Source organism: Eubalaena glacialis, chromosome 19 (assembly GCF_028564815.1).
Source record: "Eubalaena glacialis isolate mEubGla1 chromosome 19, mEubGla1.1.hap2.+ XY, whole genome shotgun sequence".
NCBI classification, from domain to species: Eukaryota; Metazoa; Chordata; class Mammalia; order Artiodactyla; family Balaenidae; genus Eubalaena; species Eubalaena glacialis.
Genome location: NC_083734.1, coordinates 37,809,682 through 37,823,381, shown reverse-complemented (window position 1 = coordinate 37,823,381; position 13,700 = coordinate 37,809,682). Strand labels below are relative to the sequence as shown.

Below are 13,700 nucleotides of genomic sequence, written 5' to 3'. Positions count from 1 at the left end.
ATGCACTGTTTGGCAACTACTGTCAAAGAGAGTTATTTTTTTTCAAATAAAAAGACTCACTTTTTTTCTTTTTAACATTAAAATTTTCTAAGATTTTTATGTCCTTTGTAAATGTCCTATCCTAGGATATAAGATCTTGAGACATAAGAAAAAGAACTGACTTTCATGCAGGCAAAAGAAGAAATCATTTGAATCAGATGCTGCTGCCTTCTGTATTCCCTACACAATATATCATACACAAGGATGTTCATTTGTAGCATTGTTTGGAATAGCAAAGACTCCAAACAGCCTAAATGTTCAGCAATAGGGGACTAGTTAAATAAAGTATGTTACATGCATTTAATGGAGTGCTGCATAGAAATTAAAGGAATATATATGTGTATCATGGAGATCTCTCCAAGGCATATTGTTAAATGAAGAGGGCAACTTGGACAGTGTACTGTGTGTGTGTGTGCGTGCGCACACACACACACACATGCATGTATGTGTGCTTGCTTTTTTTGTGTGTATAGGCTATTTTTGGAAGGATATACCTGAATCTAACAGTGGTAGTCCTGTTGAGGGGGGTATCAGTGTGAGTACAGAGAGAATCTTCATTATTTGTATCTTTTGGTACTATTTGAATTTTCACCATGTGCATGAATTATTTTTTTTGGCTAAAAGTTAGTTAAAATAAAAGCGAGATAAATCTATTTGTGCTGATATGAAGCAACCTCCAAGATAAATAATTAGGAGGAAAAGCAGGATACAGAACAGGACAGATGCTACCATTTGTTTAAAAAAAAGACATACTACCCTCACAGGCACTTCTTACATTTAGATAGAAAATTCATAGAATACCCAAGAAACATAACAATGGTTGCTCCTGGAGAGAAGAACCAAGAGAATGGAGGGAAAATGAGCTTTCATTACATGCCTTCTTACAATGTTTGAAATTTTTACTCTGTGCATACTTAACTTTTTTATTTAATAAAGCTTACTATAGTTAACAATATAGTATTGTGTATTTGAAAGTTGCTAAGAGAGTAGATCTTAAAAGTTCTCATCATAAGAAAAAAATTGTAGCTATGTGAGGTGATGGATGTTGACTAAACTTACAGTCTTGGAGGGGGGAGTCTTTTCTGTTAATATATTTTCAATTCATTAAAGGATATGGAAAATCCAAAAAATTTTTCTCAATATATACATATATTAAATCACTATGCTGTACATCTAAAACTAATATAATATGTTAATTACATATCAATAAAACTGGGACGAAAAAGAAGCATACCAAAAAAACTTGATTTAACACGGTAGCTTTTTTTCAGTATATCCATAATTTGGTAGTTTATACCCATTCATGCTTTTTCCTTCTTATTTATTTTTATATATGAATTTATAGGCAAGATCCTGATGATGATATAAAATAGCAGCATTCTCTGTTGTTTTGTGTTTGGGAACCAGTAGTATATAGGTGTGTTGAGTTAACTTACCACTTATAAGTGAATTTTAAAATAAATAATAAAATAGCATCATATAATACCCATGGTAATGATAAAGAATACCTTTTTTGCCCTATCTTAGTCTTTCTTTTTTCCATATGTGCTAATTAAAAGTTCATAGAACTTCTGACTCTTGTCATTATGTAGATGGCAAAGAAAATAAAGTAATTGATAAATTAATGACTGCTTTAAGTTTATTCGATTAGGCTGGAAACTTTTGTTGAGGAAAAAAACTTATAAACTATTTCTTTTAGATAGAATTATTCCTGGACCAATACAGAAAATCAGGTAAAGAGCACAGTTCCTGAACATAGAATCTTGGCATAAGAATTAATTTACCTCAAGAATTGTGCCTCTAATGAATTTTCATGTTTTGGACACAAAGTATTGAGAGAAATGTCTGATTAATTTGAATACAAAATTTTGGGGGTTTCTGCTTAAAACTCTTTGTGAATAAGCCCTTGGACTTGAAACCCAGTGAATTTGTTTGATATTTGGAGGCTAAAAAAGGTGATGGTTAAGCCCAATTCTATTATAAAGCATTTATTTCACTGTGCTTCCCATCAACACATACTTCTCTTGGAAACTTGTTTAATAGTTATTGTTTACCGGGCTCTGTCCTACTAAAACAGTAAAGGAACTGTTAAGTTATGTACAAGGGGATTTATATGATGTGTAAAATAAAGATTCCAATCACTGCTAACTCTTGTGAGGCAAAGAGTGGAAGAACCAATCTTAACACACACTTGCCAGCTTAGAAAGTTCTTGATCATAGTTCGTCTCTAAAAGGTATTTTCCTAAACTTACAAAGTGATACCACTTACTTTCCTTAAGATTAGTGCAGTTTCCTTGTTAGTGGTACCCCAATAAAGAAGGAAAAATAAATTTTAAGTATAAGGAGATACTTTTCCATGTGAAACTTCTGTTCGAAAAGGGACCGACATTGAACAGAACTGTTGATGGTGAGAAGTTTTGGTTGATGTTGTCATTACACACGTGTTGTTTTCATACGTGAACAGGAGTTCCTATTGGGAGGGGGGGCACGGGGAGGCCAAATCTTGTCACCCTTTGCCATTCCAGCTTTAGTGGTATTGGAGGTCTATATTACTCACAAAGAAAACCCACTTTTTCTTCAGTATGTTAAAAGCTGTTTCACATTTTCAGGCCTGCTTATCTTACCCATAATCCACTCTTTATTATATGTTGTTTTACTTTTACTTCTTGGTCTTTTGTAAAAACTTTTCTTATATCTACCTGTAGCCTGTAGATCATGTCGTCCCATTCTTCTTTAGCAGAAGATATTGGAATCCAACTGGCCTTATAGTTTCTCTCAAGAAGAAGTAATGTAAACTGATTGGGATATGATAGATCCTAGTATGCATCAGAACAGGAAGTGGGTGCTAAGGTCTACTACAATTTGTTATTTGGGAGAAAGGAAAAGAGTGGAAGAGAAAGATAAACCAATAGTAATAAAATTGCTACATTCCTGGCTAATTACATATTTTTGAAGCATTTTCCTACTGTGAGACTTAAGCATGATGGTGCCAGAAAGGAAATGCATTCTACAACTAGGCCAGGTCAAAGCTATATTTGGGTGCAGAACATGCTGGCTCACTTTCTATGAAGCAGCATCAAAATACCCAGGAGCCAATAAAATCACACAGAAGGTGCTGGAAAAAAATTCAACATATTGATCTGACTAAACCCAAAGTGTTGTGTTAAATTTTGTTAGCATGAGATTCATGCTAAAAAGTGGTATTTTTAAAAAATCACTGCAACAATGCTACTACAGTACATTTGAACCTATGAATTGGACCAGCTCCTTCTTGACCAAATCACTGACCACGTTTGACTTTCTCTATTAGTTCCATGCCTAATGTGACTACAGTATTCCTACTACTTATAATAATTTATACTTTTGATTATAGTTCATTACCTTACTGAAATAAAAAAATACTAATTAATAGCACATGCCATAAATTCAAGTCATTGGCTGTCGTTCAGTATGCTTTGCCTTTGAGTAATGATTGTCATTTATAAAGCATGCAGATTTGGAGACTGTACAGCTCAGTGGATTAGAACAAGAGCTTAGCAATCAGACAAGGTGGGGTCAAAGCCTGGCACTGCCACTTATGAGTCACTTGTATGACTTTGGGTAAGTTGTTTAATCTCTGTGTCTCAATTTCTTTATCAGCAACTTTGGGTTAATAATATATAATTAATAATATATCACAGGATTATTTTGAGGATTAAATGAGATAGTACATGAAGGGTCTTGACCTAAAGCCTATAACCAGTAAGAGCTTAGTAAGCTATTATATTTTTATTATTACTATAGCTGCTTTCTCCTGTAAGTCAAAACATGTTGAAAATTCAGTTGAATAGCTTCATAGTAAGACTTAAACACTGAGAATACAGTGGAAAACAGAATGATGAACTAATAATTCCAGGTTAAGATTGCCTGGTTGCCATATAATAAATGCATTCATTTTACAGTGTATTTATCTACATACTACCAAATACCTAGGTTTACATGTTCTGAATTCTGTCAAAATCATATTACTATTGAAAATATTCTAACTCAGCAGGTTCCATTTTAGTAGCAGTTGAACAATAACAGTGGTAAATGGAATGTGTTACTGTAAAGTCAGAATGATGGCTGGCAGGCTGTAATTTGCTTTATGAAGTGTGTGTTGTCACATATACAGTTATCTGGCTTATATTTGTTGCTGTCAGCCCTCCAGTTTGTTAATGTCCAGGAGTTATGCCTTTATGTGAAACTTAAGAAGGGTTAAAAATCTCAGCATTTTCCCGGGGAGGGGAGGGGAAGGAGCAGAGGGTTCACACAGTGGCTACCTTTTTTTCCTTTTTTGAGGAACTAGGGTGATGCTACACACTGCAGCCCACCCTACTGGTCAAAATGAAAAACTGCATCATAAATGATCTTTTTTTTTTTTTTTTTTTAAGGAGGGAGAAAAAATGAACTTTTCCATTGGCTCCCCTGGGCATTTTCCTGTCCAACTCACCACTGACAGATGTAGTTCATTTTGGAAATATTAGTAAACTATGCTGCCCTTTTTGTTGTTGAATTCACAGGTGTTGTAGTGATTGTGCTCTAAGCATCCAATCAATTTGATTTCATTTCTTATCATTTAGACTGTGCTGTCTCTGCAGATGAGATCCCTAAAGGTTCTTAAGTCTGTTCCTCTTTGCGTGATTATACAATTAGTAAGCAGTATCCTAAGCTAAAAAACTGAGTCATAAGCTCAACTTATTTCTTGTACATTCAAGATCTAGTTAGAGCAACTTTTTAGAAGAATGATAAATGGAAACTTTCTTTGCCTGGCCCATCATTTGTTCTGTAGACTTAATGACATTCAGTACTATTATACTCACTGCCAGGGCCTTGGGAAAAAAAAGAATATTTATACATTGAGTTATGGCTAGGTGTAGGAGACAAAAAAAAAATGGGCAAGAAGTCAGACTGTCTAGAACAGAGAAGAATTTGAGACCTTCACTATACGTGGATTAATCACAAGAACTAACCACGCAAATCCAAATGGATATTTAGAAATCGGTGAAGCCTCTAACATGTTCTGTGGGAAACACCATACATTTTCTAATGCATGGTATGTGCAAAATGGTATCTAATTTATAAAGGAAGTGTTGACAGAACTTTAGCTTTGGTGTTACAAATATGCTCCATACTGTGTTTACATGTGAATAACATTTCACATATGTACTCAATATATTTCTTAGATTGGTGTTATATTCAATAACTTAGGTGAATGGTTATAATAAGGAATAATAAGCTGCAGTTTTACTAATCTTACCTTAGTTCAGCTTTGGAAACTGCACTACTAGGAAATTGGTCCATGAAAATCTGGCAATATTAATGCTATCAAGCATGAAAACTAACTGGATTTGGATCAAGGACCTTTATTTATAGCATTTTATTTAGGATTTATTAGTTTAAAGAAGGAGCTTTGTGTCTCATGGGTTCTTAAATATTAAATAGAGTCAAAAGTCATGTGTTCCCTTCTAATGGCAGCAATAAAAACAAAAACAAAAAAAAGCAGACAATTTTACATTAATTTAAATTTCCTTATATTATCCAAAGATAACTTGGTGAAGTAATAGCAAACCCTAGAAAATTTTCAACCATGCCATATAAACAGTTGGTTGCAGATGTGAATAAAGTGTTTACAATATAGCTTATAATTAATTAGAAGAAAAGTAAAAGATGACTTCATACTAACATAAAAAAACACATTGATCCTTTACATATTGAATAAGCAAACATATATTTATATGTTTTATCTATTTGTTATTCTTATGTTATTTTTTATGCTTAAACTGCTTTCTATCTTTTTTTTCATTTTTTTCTCATTTCTAAGTAAAATCATCATTATGGCCTGTGTTTGTCCCTAAATAGTACCTGCAAGTTCAGAATCAGATGGGTTTGCTGTGAGTCAAAATAGTTACAAGGGGAACATCATCATGGTTCATTTTCCCCCATGTTTTGTTTGGAATTGAATTAGGAAATGAAAGTTTTTAGCAGTTTAATTCACTTCTCCATAAAGTTTATGAAGCAGCAACAGCTGGTTGAATCCATGGCAGAAAAAGCCAACTTCTAGTGGCTAAGCTATTGTTTCAGAATTAAGGGAGAAAACTCATTAGCTGTTAATGAAAACACAGGGAATAAAAACAAATAGCACAGAAACCCTAGCAAATAATTACACCTGACACAAAGCTGCTTTATCTTTCTGCTCCAACCCTCAGAAATTCCCAACTTATCACTCTATGGAGCATGAATGAAATTGAGTTTGACTCTAAGGAAAGAACAATAGAGAAATCATCCTCCTTATAGGCCCCTCAGCATGATATTCAATGGAGAATCTGCCACTGAATATACTAAGGGGTGTATCTAGCGCCCAATTCTTATGACACTTAGGATAGAGGAGCAAATGACCAGCTAATAGCAGGTGAACCCTTCATATAGTTCCCCCAGTTCTTGTTTAGAAATACAAAAGGAAGGGACTGGAGGTAATGGATGTGATTAATGGAGATATTGTGTGTTAGGATATATATCTGGATAGAAATATATTGATTCTGAGCAAGTTGCAATGGGAAAGTGTGTCTCTAGTGGCAAGGGGTCTTGCTTGTGAGAAAGCCACTCAGAGCAGATGGAGTTCTAAGCCCTAATTGTAGAGCTGCTGAGTGGAAATGTCTGTCACTGTATTTTGTGATCATTTATGTCTGATCCCACTGGACTATGGTTGTGGCCACTTGGAACTGCGATTATAAGAGCTGTAGATGAAACCAGAGATCACTTGCGATTATGTTTTAAGGAAAAATGATGTTCTAAACTTCAACAAATCCAAAATGACCACAGTAATTGCTGGTTCTTCCTTAAAATTTTTCACCCATGCATCTTGAGTAGCTGTAATCATTTTAATTACACGGGAGTGTCTATTTATACAGTGTCACAGGCTTTTTTTCTGTGTGTGCCCAAGGGAGTTGGGCCACTTGATAAGACACTGAAAACACTTATAGCAACATTTCCATCATCGGGAACTAATTACACTTGGATGTAAAACTTATTTTTAAATGTTTCCCCCATTGCAACCATTTTTAGTACTGACCTAGGCTCTATTTTTGCTGCATTGAGTTGGATACCTTTGTTGTATACTTTACGGAGTCATGGTCTTGCATTTAGCACAGAGGTAGCTGTTAAAAGCCCACCTTGGGTAACTATATTTAGATACCATAGGAATCACATGGAAGTGACTTCTCCATCTGATGTTAGTAAATCAGATGGCAGGTATTTTGGATAAGACTTTAAAAATGGAAGCCCTAAATGTAACTGGATTGGATCCTGGGACAGAAAAAGGACATTAGTAGAAAAACTGGTGAAATCCAAGTAAAGTCTGTAGTTTAGTTAATAGCAATGTACCAATGCTAATTTCTTGGTTTTGACAAGTATACACTAGTTATGTAAGAAGTTAACATTGGGGAAACTGGTTGAACAGTATATAGGAACTCTTTGTACTGTCTTTGCAATACTTACTATAAATCTAAAACTATTTCAAAATTTAAAAGTTCATTAAAAAAAAAAACAAAATAAAGCCCCTCCTTATTTGCTTTAAAAAAAAAAAAAAAAAAAAAAGCCTGGACTGCTAAAATATGTAAGAGTAAATTTGTCAAATTTTTGAAGCATGCAGAAAACTTTGAGTCTAAAGTGATAGCTGATAAATAATGCTCAGTATATCCTACAAATGTTTAATTTTGCTTGGCAACCCAAACTACTACTTTTTTTTAATGGATTTTGGTTTGGCTCAGAAATTTTAAATTCCTTTAACCTCACAGCTCACTTTCGGGTTACCTGCCAGGCAGTCCATTTAGATTGTCTTGATAATATAATTTCAGTAGATTTGCAGTGGTGTTAAGTGGGATAGCGAGCAGGGGAGGGAGAAGCAAGAGGGAGGAGATATGGGGATATATGTATATGTATAGCTGATTCACTTAGTTATAAAGCAGAAACTAACACACCATTGTGAAGCAATTATACTCCAATAAAGATGTTTAAAAAAGAAATTTGAGTATGTTAACCCTCCCTTCAGTATTTGAGAATTTTTCTGCTTATAATAGAAATTTCACAGTGGTACTGTAGCAGAACTATGAGCTTTGTGTCTTGATCAAGTACCCTAGTAAAGGAGAGCATTTCTTTTGGCTCCAACCAGTGACTGTTGTGTGAGGTTGTTTGTTTTTTTAATTTTACTTTTATTCTCCACAATAAACTCCATGGTTTATTTTTAAAGTCCTATATCTGCAGGTGTTCAACTCAGTTATGGACATCTACTTACCATTGAGCGTATGTAGAAGAGTCTAGATATGATCATCTAATATATGGAAAGAGAAGGCTACAGTGATTCGCTTTTAATCATACTCCCTATCCTTCTAGTTTAATTGTAGGAAATAAACCTTTAAAGTGAGGCAATACAGATTCAATGTAGGTTGTTTGGTTTCACGGCTCCCTAGTTGAAATCCAGGGCCAAAACTCTACAGTGTTTACTGAGATTAGCACTGGCGATTTCCTTTGGAAATTAGTATTTGAGATAATATTAAATTCAGTTGAAAATCCTCTTTTCAAGTTCGTGAAATGAACTGAGCAGCTGTTGGTGCCCTTTTATCAGCAGACTGTACCTCTGTTTGGGGGATTTTAAGGAAAGCCATTTGCAGTGCAGAGCCTTTTCTTCTGGTTTCTGAATGAGCTAACATCTTCCTGCTAAACCTTTTAAAGTATCATAATAGCATGGGCCACTTCTACAAAATATAATCCAGTGTATGTTGAAAACACCCAAAAGAGATTAGCATTGTTTTAATTGCATAACTCAGTATTGTATATATATTGCCTTTCATCGAAGCCATTTTACAGAACAAATATTACCTTCATAGGGCTTTTAGAATTCCTAAGAGGTTGGTTGCATAAGCTGTAAACTAGAATTATAAAGAGAACTTCCTTAAGATTGCAAAACAAGTAGCGATTTAAATTGGAATAGCCCAGCTTCTCTCTAATTTTACTTCTCTTATTTTTCAGAGAAGGAAAGAATATTGACCTTGCTACATTATATTATGTATAGAAGTTTAACCCTTTATGTAATTTATTCTATTTCGTTTGGAAATAGAGGCATTCAGGGTAAAGGTTGTAATTAATGGGATATTTATATAGCTATGTTTTCATTTTAAGTGTGATGGAGAAGTTTCTTTCTGTGGCAAAAGTTCTCCTCATTTTAAGCTAACAGTTTCCAAGTTCTAGTTAGTTAGTCGAATGGAAAATTTCCCATCCAGGTAGGTTGGTTCTTGAATTTATTTATGTTTCTCTTGTGTTAATGGATAGTGACCATGTCCATCAAGTAAAATATATATATTTTTTGGTGAATACCAGAAGGAATCTACAAAGACTTTTACAAAGAAGTCAAAAGTATGACCTTTTTTCTTTTTTTGTCCCTCAGGGGGAGACCAAGCTGAAAATTACCTTGGACAGGACAGCTCCGATGATAATCACAGTGGAACTCATGGCCCTTCTCTCACATCAGATGCACCTTTTTTGTCAGATTATCAGGATGAGGGTGAGTGTCATCTTTCTGGCTTTAGGATGACCATACTTTTATACTTTTTGTCCTGGGGTCTTTGCCTTTGGTCATTTTCAATCCAGCAGCCTTCAGAAGGTTCTCTGTATTGGTAAACACTAGTTCGCGAAGAACAATTATTTGTTTCATTATGGTGCTGATCCTCCTAGGTAATTCAATAGTTCTGAAGTTAATGTACTTAGGGAAACACTAATTCCATATTGGGGCAGGAAGACATCATTATTGATCTTTCTATAAGAACTGTAGCTGAAAAGCTAAGAGGGCATTTTAAGATTTCAGAGCCCAGTTTACCATTCTTTCAGATTTTTTAGCCTCACTGAGTTTCATGAGAATTAGAGCTTTCATTTAATGATTATTAGATTATTGATTTATTGTGGATTATTTGAGACCCTTGAGCTTATCATATTATAATAAGATATCATTTTTACCCATGCTTTCACATACCTCTGACCATATTGGTGTTGCTCAGGAGAAGGGAAAGCCACAAGAACCGTAATGCAAATCTTCCTGGAGCATCAATTTTATTTGAAGATTTGGGAATGGGAAGAGTTAAATAATTCAACCCTTATAAACATTATATTAGAAACGCATTGGTATGTAACAGAGTGGAATGCAAAATATATATGAATTTTTAAGATACATGAATATAAAAGTTTTGGCATGGTGGCTGCCAGTTTCTGGCTCAGGCTCAGCTATTCCAGGGGTGGGGGGTTTACAGTGCCTCTTCTGGCATTTGGCCGCTTGACCAGAAGGTTTGATCATCACTGATACACATGGTTATCTTATCAAAGTCTCTCTTGTGCCTTTGCAGTATGGGGGGGGGGGAGGTAGAAATGCTACTAAACTGAATATTAAATTGAAAGCTTATTATTCACTTAGGGATTGGGAGTAAAGTTGGTAAATTATTCCTTATTTTTCTTTATTAGTCTGTGATCTTTCTATTTATTCTTCTTCCAAATTTCCCTCTGACTTTGGCATTTTCCAAGAGTTCATAATCCCTACCTTCCCTTCTCTTTTTAATTTATCACTAATTCTTATTTCATTTGGCCCTTTCAGTGATTCATATTTTCTCCTTTTCATTGAGTTGATAACCACCAAATGAGAACTATGGATTCAGTCACACAGAAACAGTGTATTTTGCTTGAGCTTTGTGTACTAGCACAATTAGTAATACCCAAGTTTTAGAAATTGGGCCTTAATGTGAGATCTGTATATTGGTTCAGGTAAAAACATTGTTTGGATTGAAAGCTTAATAATTACATTGGTAGCTGATTAATAATTATAGAAAATTAACAGTGCAAAACATTTAAAAAAAATCAACCTTTCATTTGTTTTTGATCAATCTAATGCTTGACAGAATTAGAACAATAGTACCTCATTAATGCCTAGGTCACTTATTTGGTATTTCCAACTTTCCCAAACACAGCTGAGAACACAATAAGTAAGCCAGAAAGACCTCTAAGTGAAAATAGATGTTCCTGAGTCCCAGGTTAACATTTATGTACCTTACTCCTGGGAAAGCCCTTGAGGCCCTCACTGGGGATTCCTCTTCTTACAAATGTCTAACCATCACAATGTTTTGATTTCTCAGCGCACACAGTAGAGTGAAGCATCCAATTAGAAGAAAAAGTACTGTAAAGGCATCAATTAACAAATAACATTGAGGAAAGAAACACGAAAACAATTAAAATTTGTTATAGAAAACAAAATCTATAAATAAAAAAAATTTTTTTTTTTGGCCGTACCGCATGGCTTGTGGGATCTTAGTTCCCCGACCAGGGATCGAACCTGTACCCTCGACAGTGAAAGTGTGGAGTTCTAACCACTGGACCGCCAGGGAATTCCCATAAAATTTATGTAAGAACTAAAAAAACATAGTAGCCTGGGGCCATATTGTACTGGAGAGAGAAATGGCCCGAACTCTCCCCTAAGAGCTCAGTACCTTAATAAAGTAAAACTTTTAGCTAGCCTTTATTGAGCACTTACTATATGCCTTGCATTTGTGTTCTAAGTACTTTGCATTTATCATCATTTAATCCTCAGAACAGCCCTAAGAGGTAGATATTAGAATTATCCTCAATTTACAGATAAGGAAACAGACCTAGGGAAGTTAATTTACCTAAGATCGAATAGCTAGTAAGTAGTATTACCAGGATTTATGTCTACACAGTCTTGTTCTAGAACCTCTGCTCATAACCACTCTGCTATCCTTACCACTATCCTTATCTGAGTTATCAAAAAAGATGGATTCATATTCCAGATATTTTGGTTAAGACTGTATAGATACACATAGTATGTTTAAAATATTTTCATTAAAAATAGTTGAAATTAAAGAAAGTAATTAGTGTTGAAAGAGGTAAACCTATTACCTGGAAAATTCCATGGTGGAAACTTTGTTCCATAATAGTTCCCCAATAGTATTAATAATAGTAAAATTTTACTTAATAGATTTTTATTTTCAGTTCTGTGCTTACAAGTTAACAGAATTCCCAAAGTGACACTGTTAATGGTAGAGGTAGGAATAGACTTGTTTATGTGTTAAAAATTTGACTGTAGGATGATGAGATAATGTTTAAATATGAGTTGCTGCAAAGCATTGAATCTAGCACAGTGCCTGAGTGCCTGATGCATAATGGGCACAATAGATGTTTGTTTCCTTCCCCTAAAAAATAAAGGTATGTACATTTCCTGTGAAATTAAAGAGAAGCTTATAAAGATGTTAAAATTTTAAGTAAACTTTATATCCTATTTAACTAGATTGCACCATTATAGAGAACAGTAATACTTGATATGCTATTTATTCATTATTTTAACAAATACTTATTTAGAGATTATAAGGTAATAACAAGGCACTGTGCTAAGCTGTTAGTGAAAAAGGCAGTAAAAAGTCAAACACAGTCCCTGCCCTCATGGAGCTGTCCGTCTCATTGGGAAAACACACTATTAACAAGTTGACAAATGGACAAATATAAAGTCAGTGTCTTCACTTGCTGATGAGACAGCTAGGGTAATCCTTTAGGAAGAAAAGATTTTTCTAAAATTTTCTTTGTGGTGACATTATTTTAGACTTTTGGAATTTTTATTTTTATTAGAAAAATGAAAGGTCACTGTTAAAATATTTCAGCTTTGTTGCTTTCCACCTCTAGCCAGAGCAGTGTCCTAAACGAACAACAATGCAAGGACACACAGTCTGACCCATTTGCCCACAACTCCAGTGATGAGAAGCAGTAACCATGGTGCATGTCGTGTTTGGGTCATGCTTTTGTGAAAACTACAAAGAGCTCTAGAAGAATATAGAAACCTGGCCAGGTGCACTGCATAAAATAAAAACCAAGGTTACAGGCTAAACCATGCATAAAAATGAGAGCATGTTGCTACCTAATCACAATTCCTTCTCCGCTTCCTTAGTAAGTGCTGTCAGTCTGAGAATGTCAGGCTATAGCCTATGGAGAGACACCTACAAATAAGAGCATAACCCCATCATCAGGAGTGAAAACTTGCTAACAAGTAATAATATTTAGATTTATAGACTTAGGAAGGCATTGTTTCTACTATATTGAAGGAAAAAAATTTAGCATAAAACATTCAATACAATAACTATACAAAAGCCAGCCAACTATGAAGCTCAAGATCTGATTGCTTTCGTCATCCAAAATATACAATATATTTTAATGTCTATAAATTTATTTCATTAGTATTATGAAGAACCCCCATGTACATACATTTTTTAAAGATGGGTTAGGGAAAATGATTGTTCTATAAGGGTATAGTAACTCCTTCTCGAAGAAAAGGAAAAAATAAAATTATTTTATAAGGGAAGAAACCTAAAATCTATAATATTGTATTATGTATCATGTATTATTACATTCTAATTAAAGAAAAGGTAATGAATGGTATTGGGCAGATATGTCTGGGAAGAAGTGAGAAAGAATGTTTTTATAATTTATTTTTACATTGGGATGTTTAAAGGTTAGAAAACGTTCTTATTCTCCAGCAAAATGAAAAATAGAATTGGAAAAGTAAAGACCTGTAATAAGTGAAGAGCCTTTATTGACCAATTTAT

The 13,700-nt window shown here is 34.3% G+C and overlaps 1 protein-coding gene across 1 annotated transcript in view; it reads left to right on the top strand.

Annotated features, from left to right (window-relative positions):
* Positions 1-13,700, top strand: part of SKAP1 (src kinase associated phosphoprotein 1) — a 280,187-nt gene that overhangs the window by 76,957 nt on the left and 189,530 nt on the right. Inside the window, exon 4 of the mRNA XM_061175616.1 lies at positions 9,500-9,616. Coding sequence (XP_061031599.1) covers positions 9,500-9,616 — 117 coding nt within the window. The remainder of the gene's footprint in view (positions 1-9,499; positions 9,617-13,700) is intronic.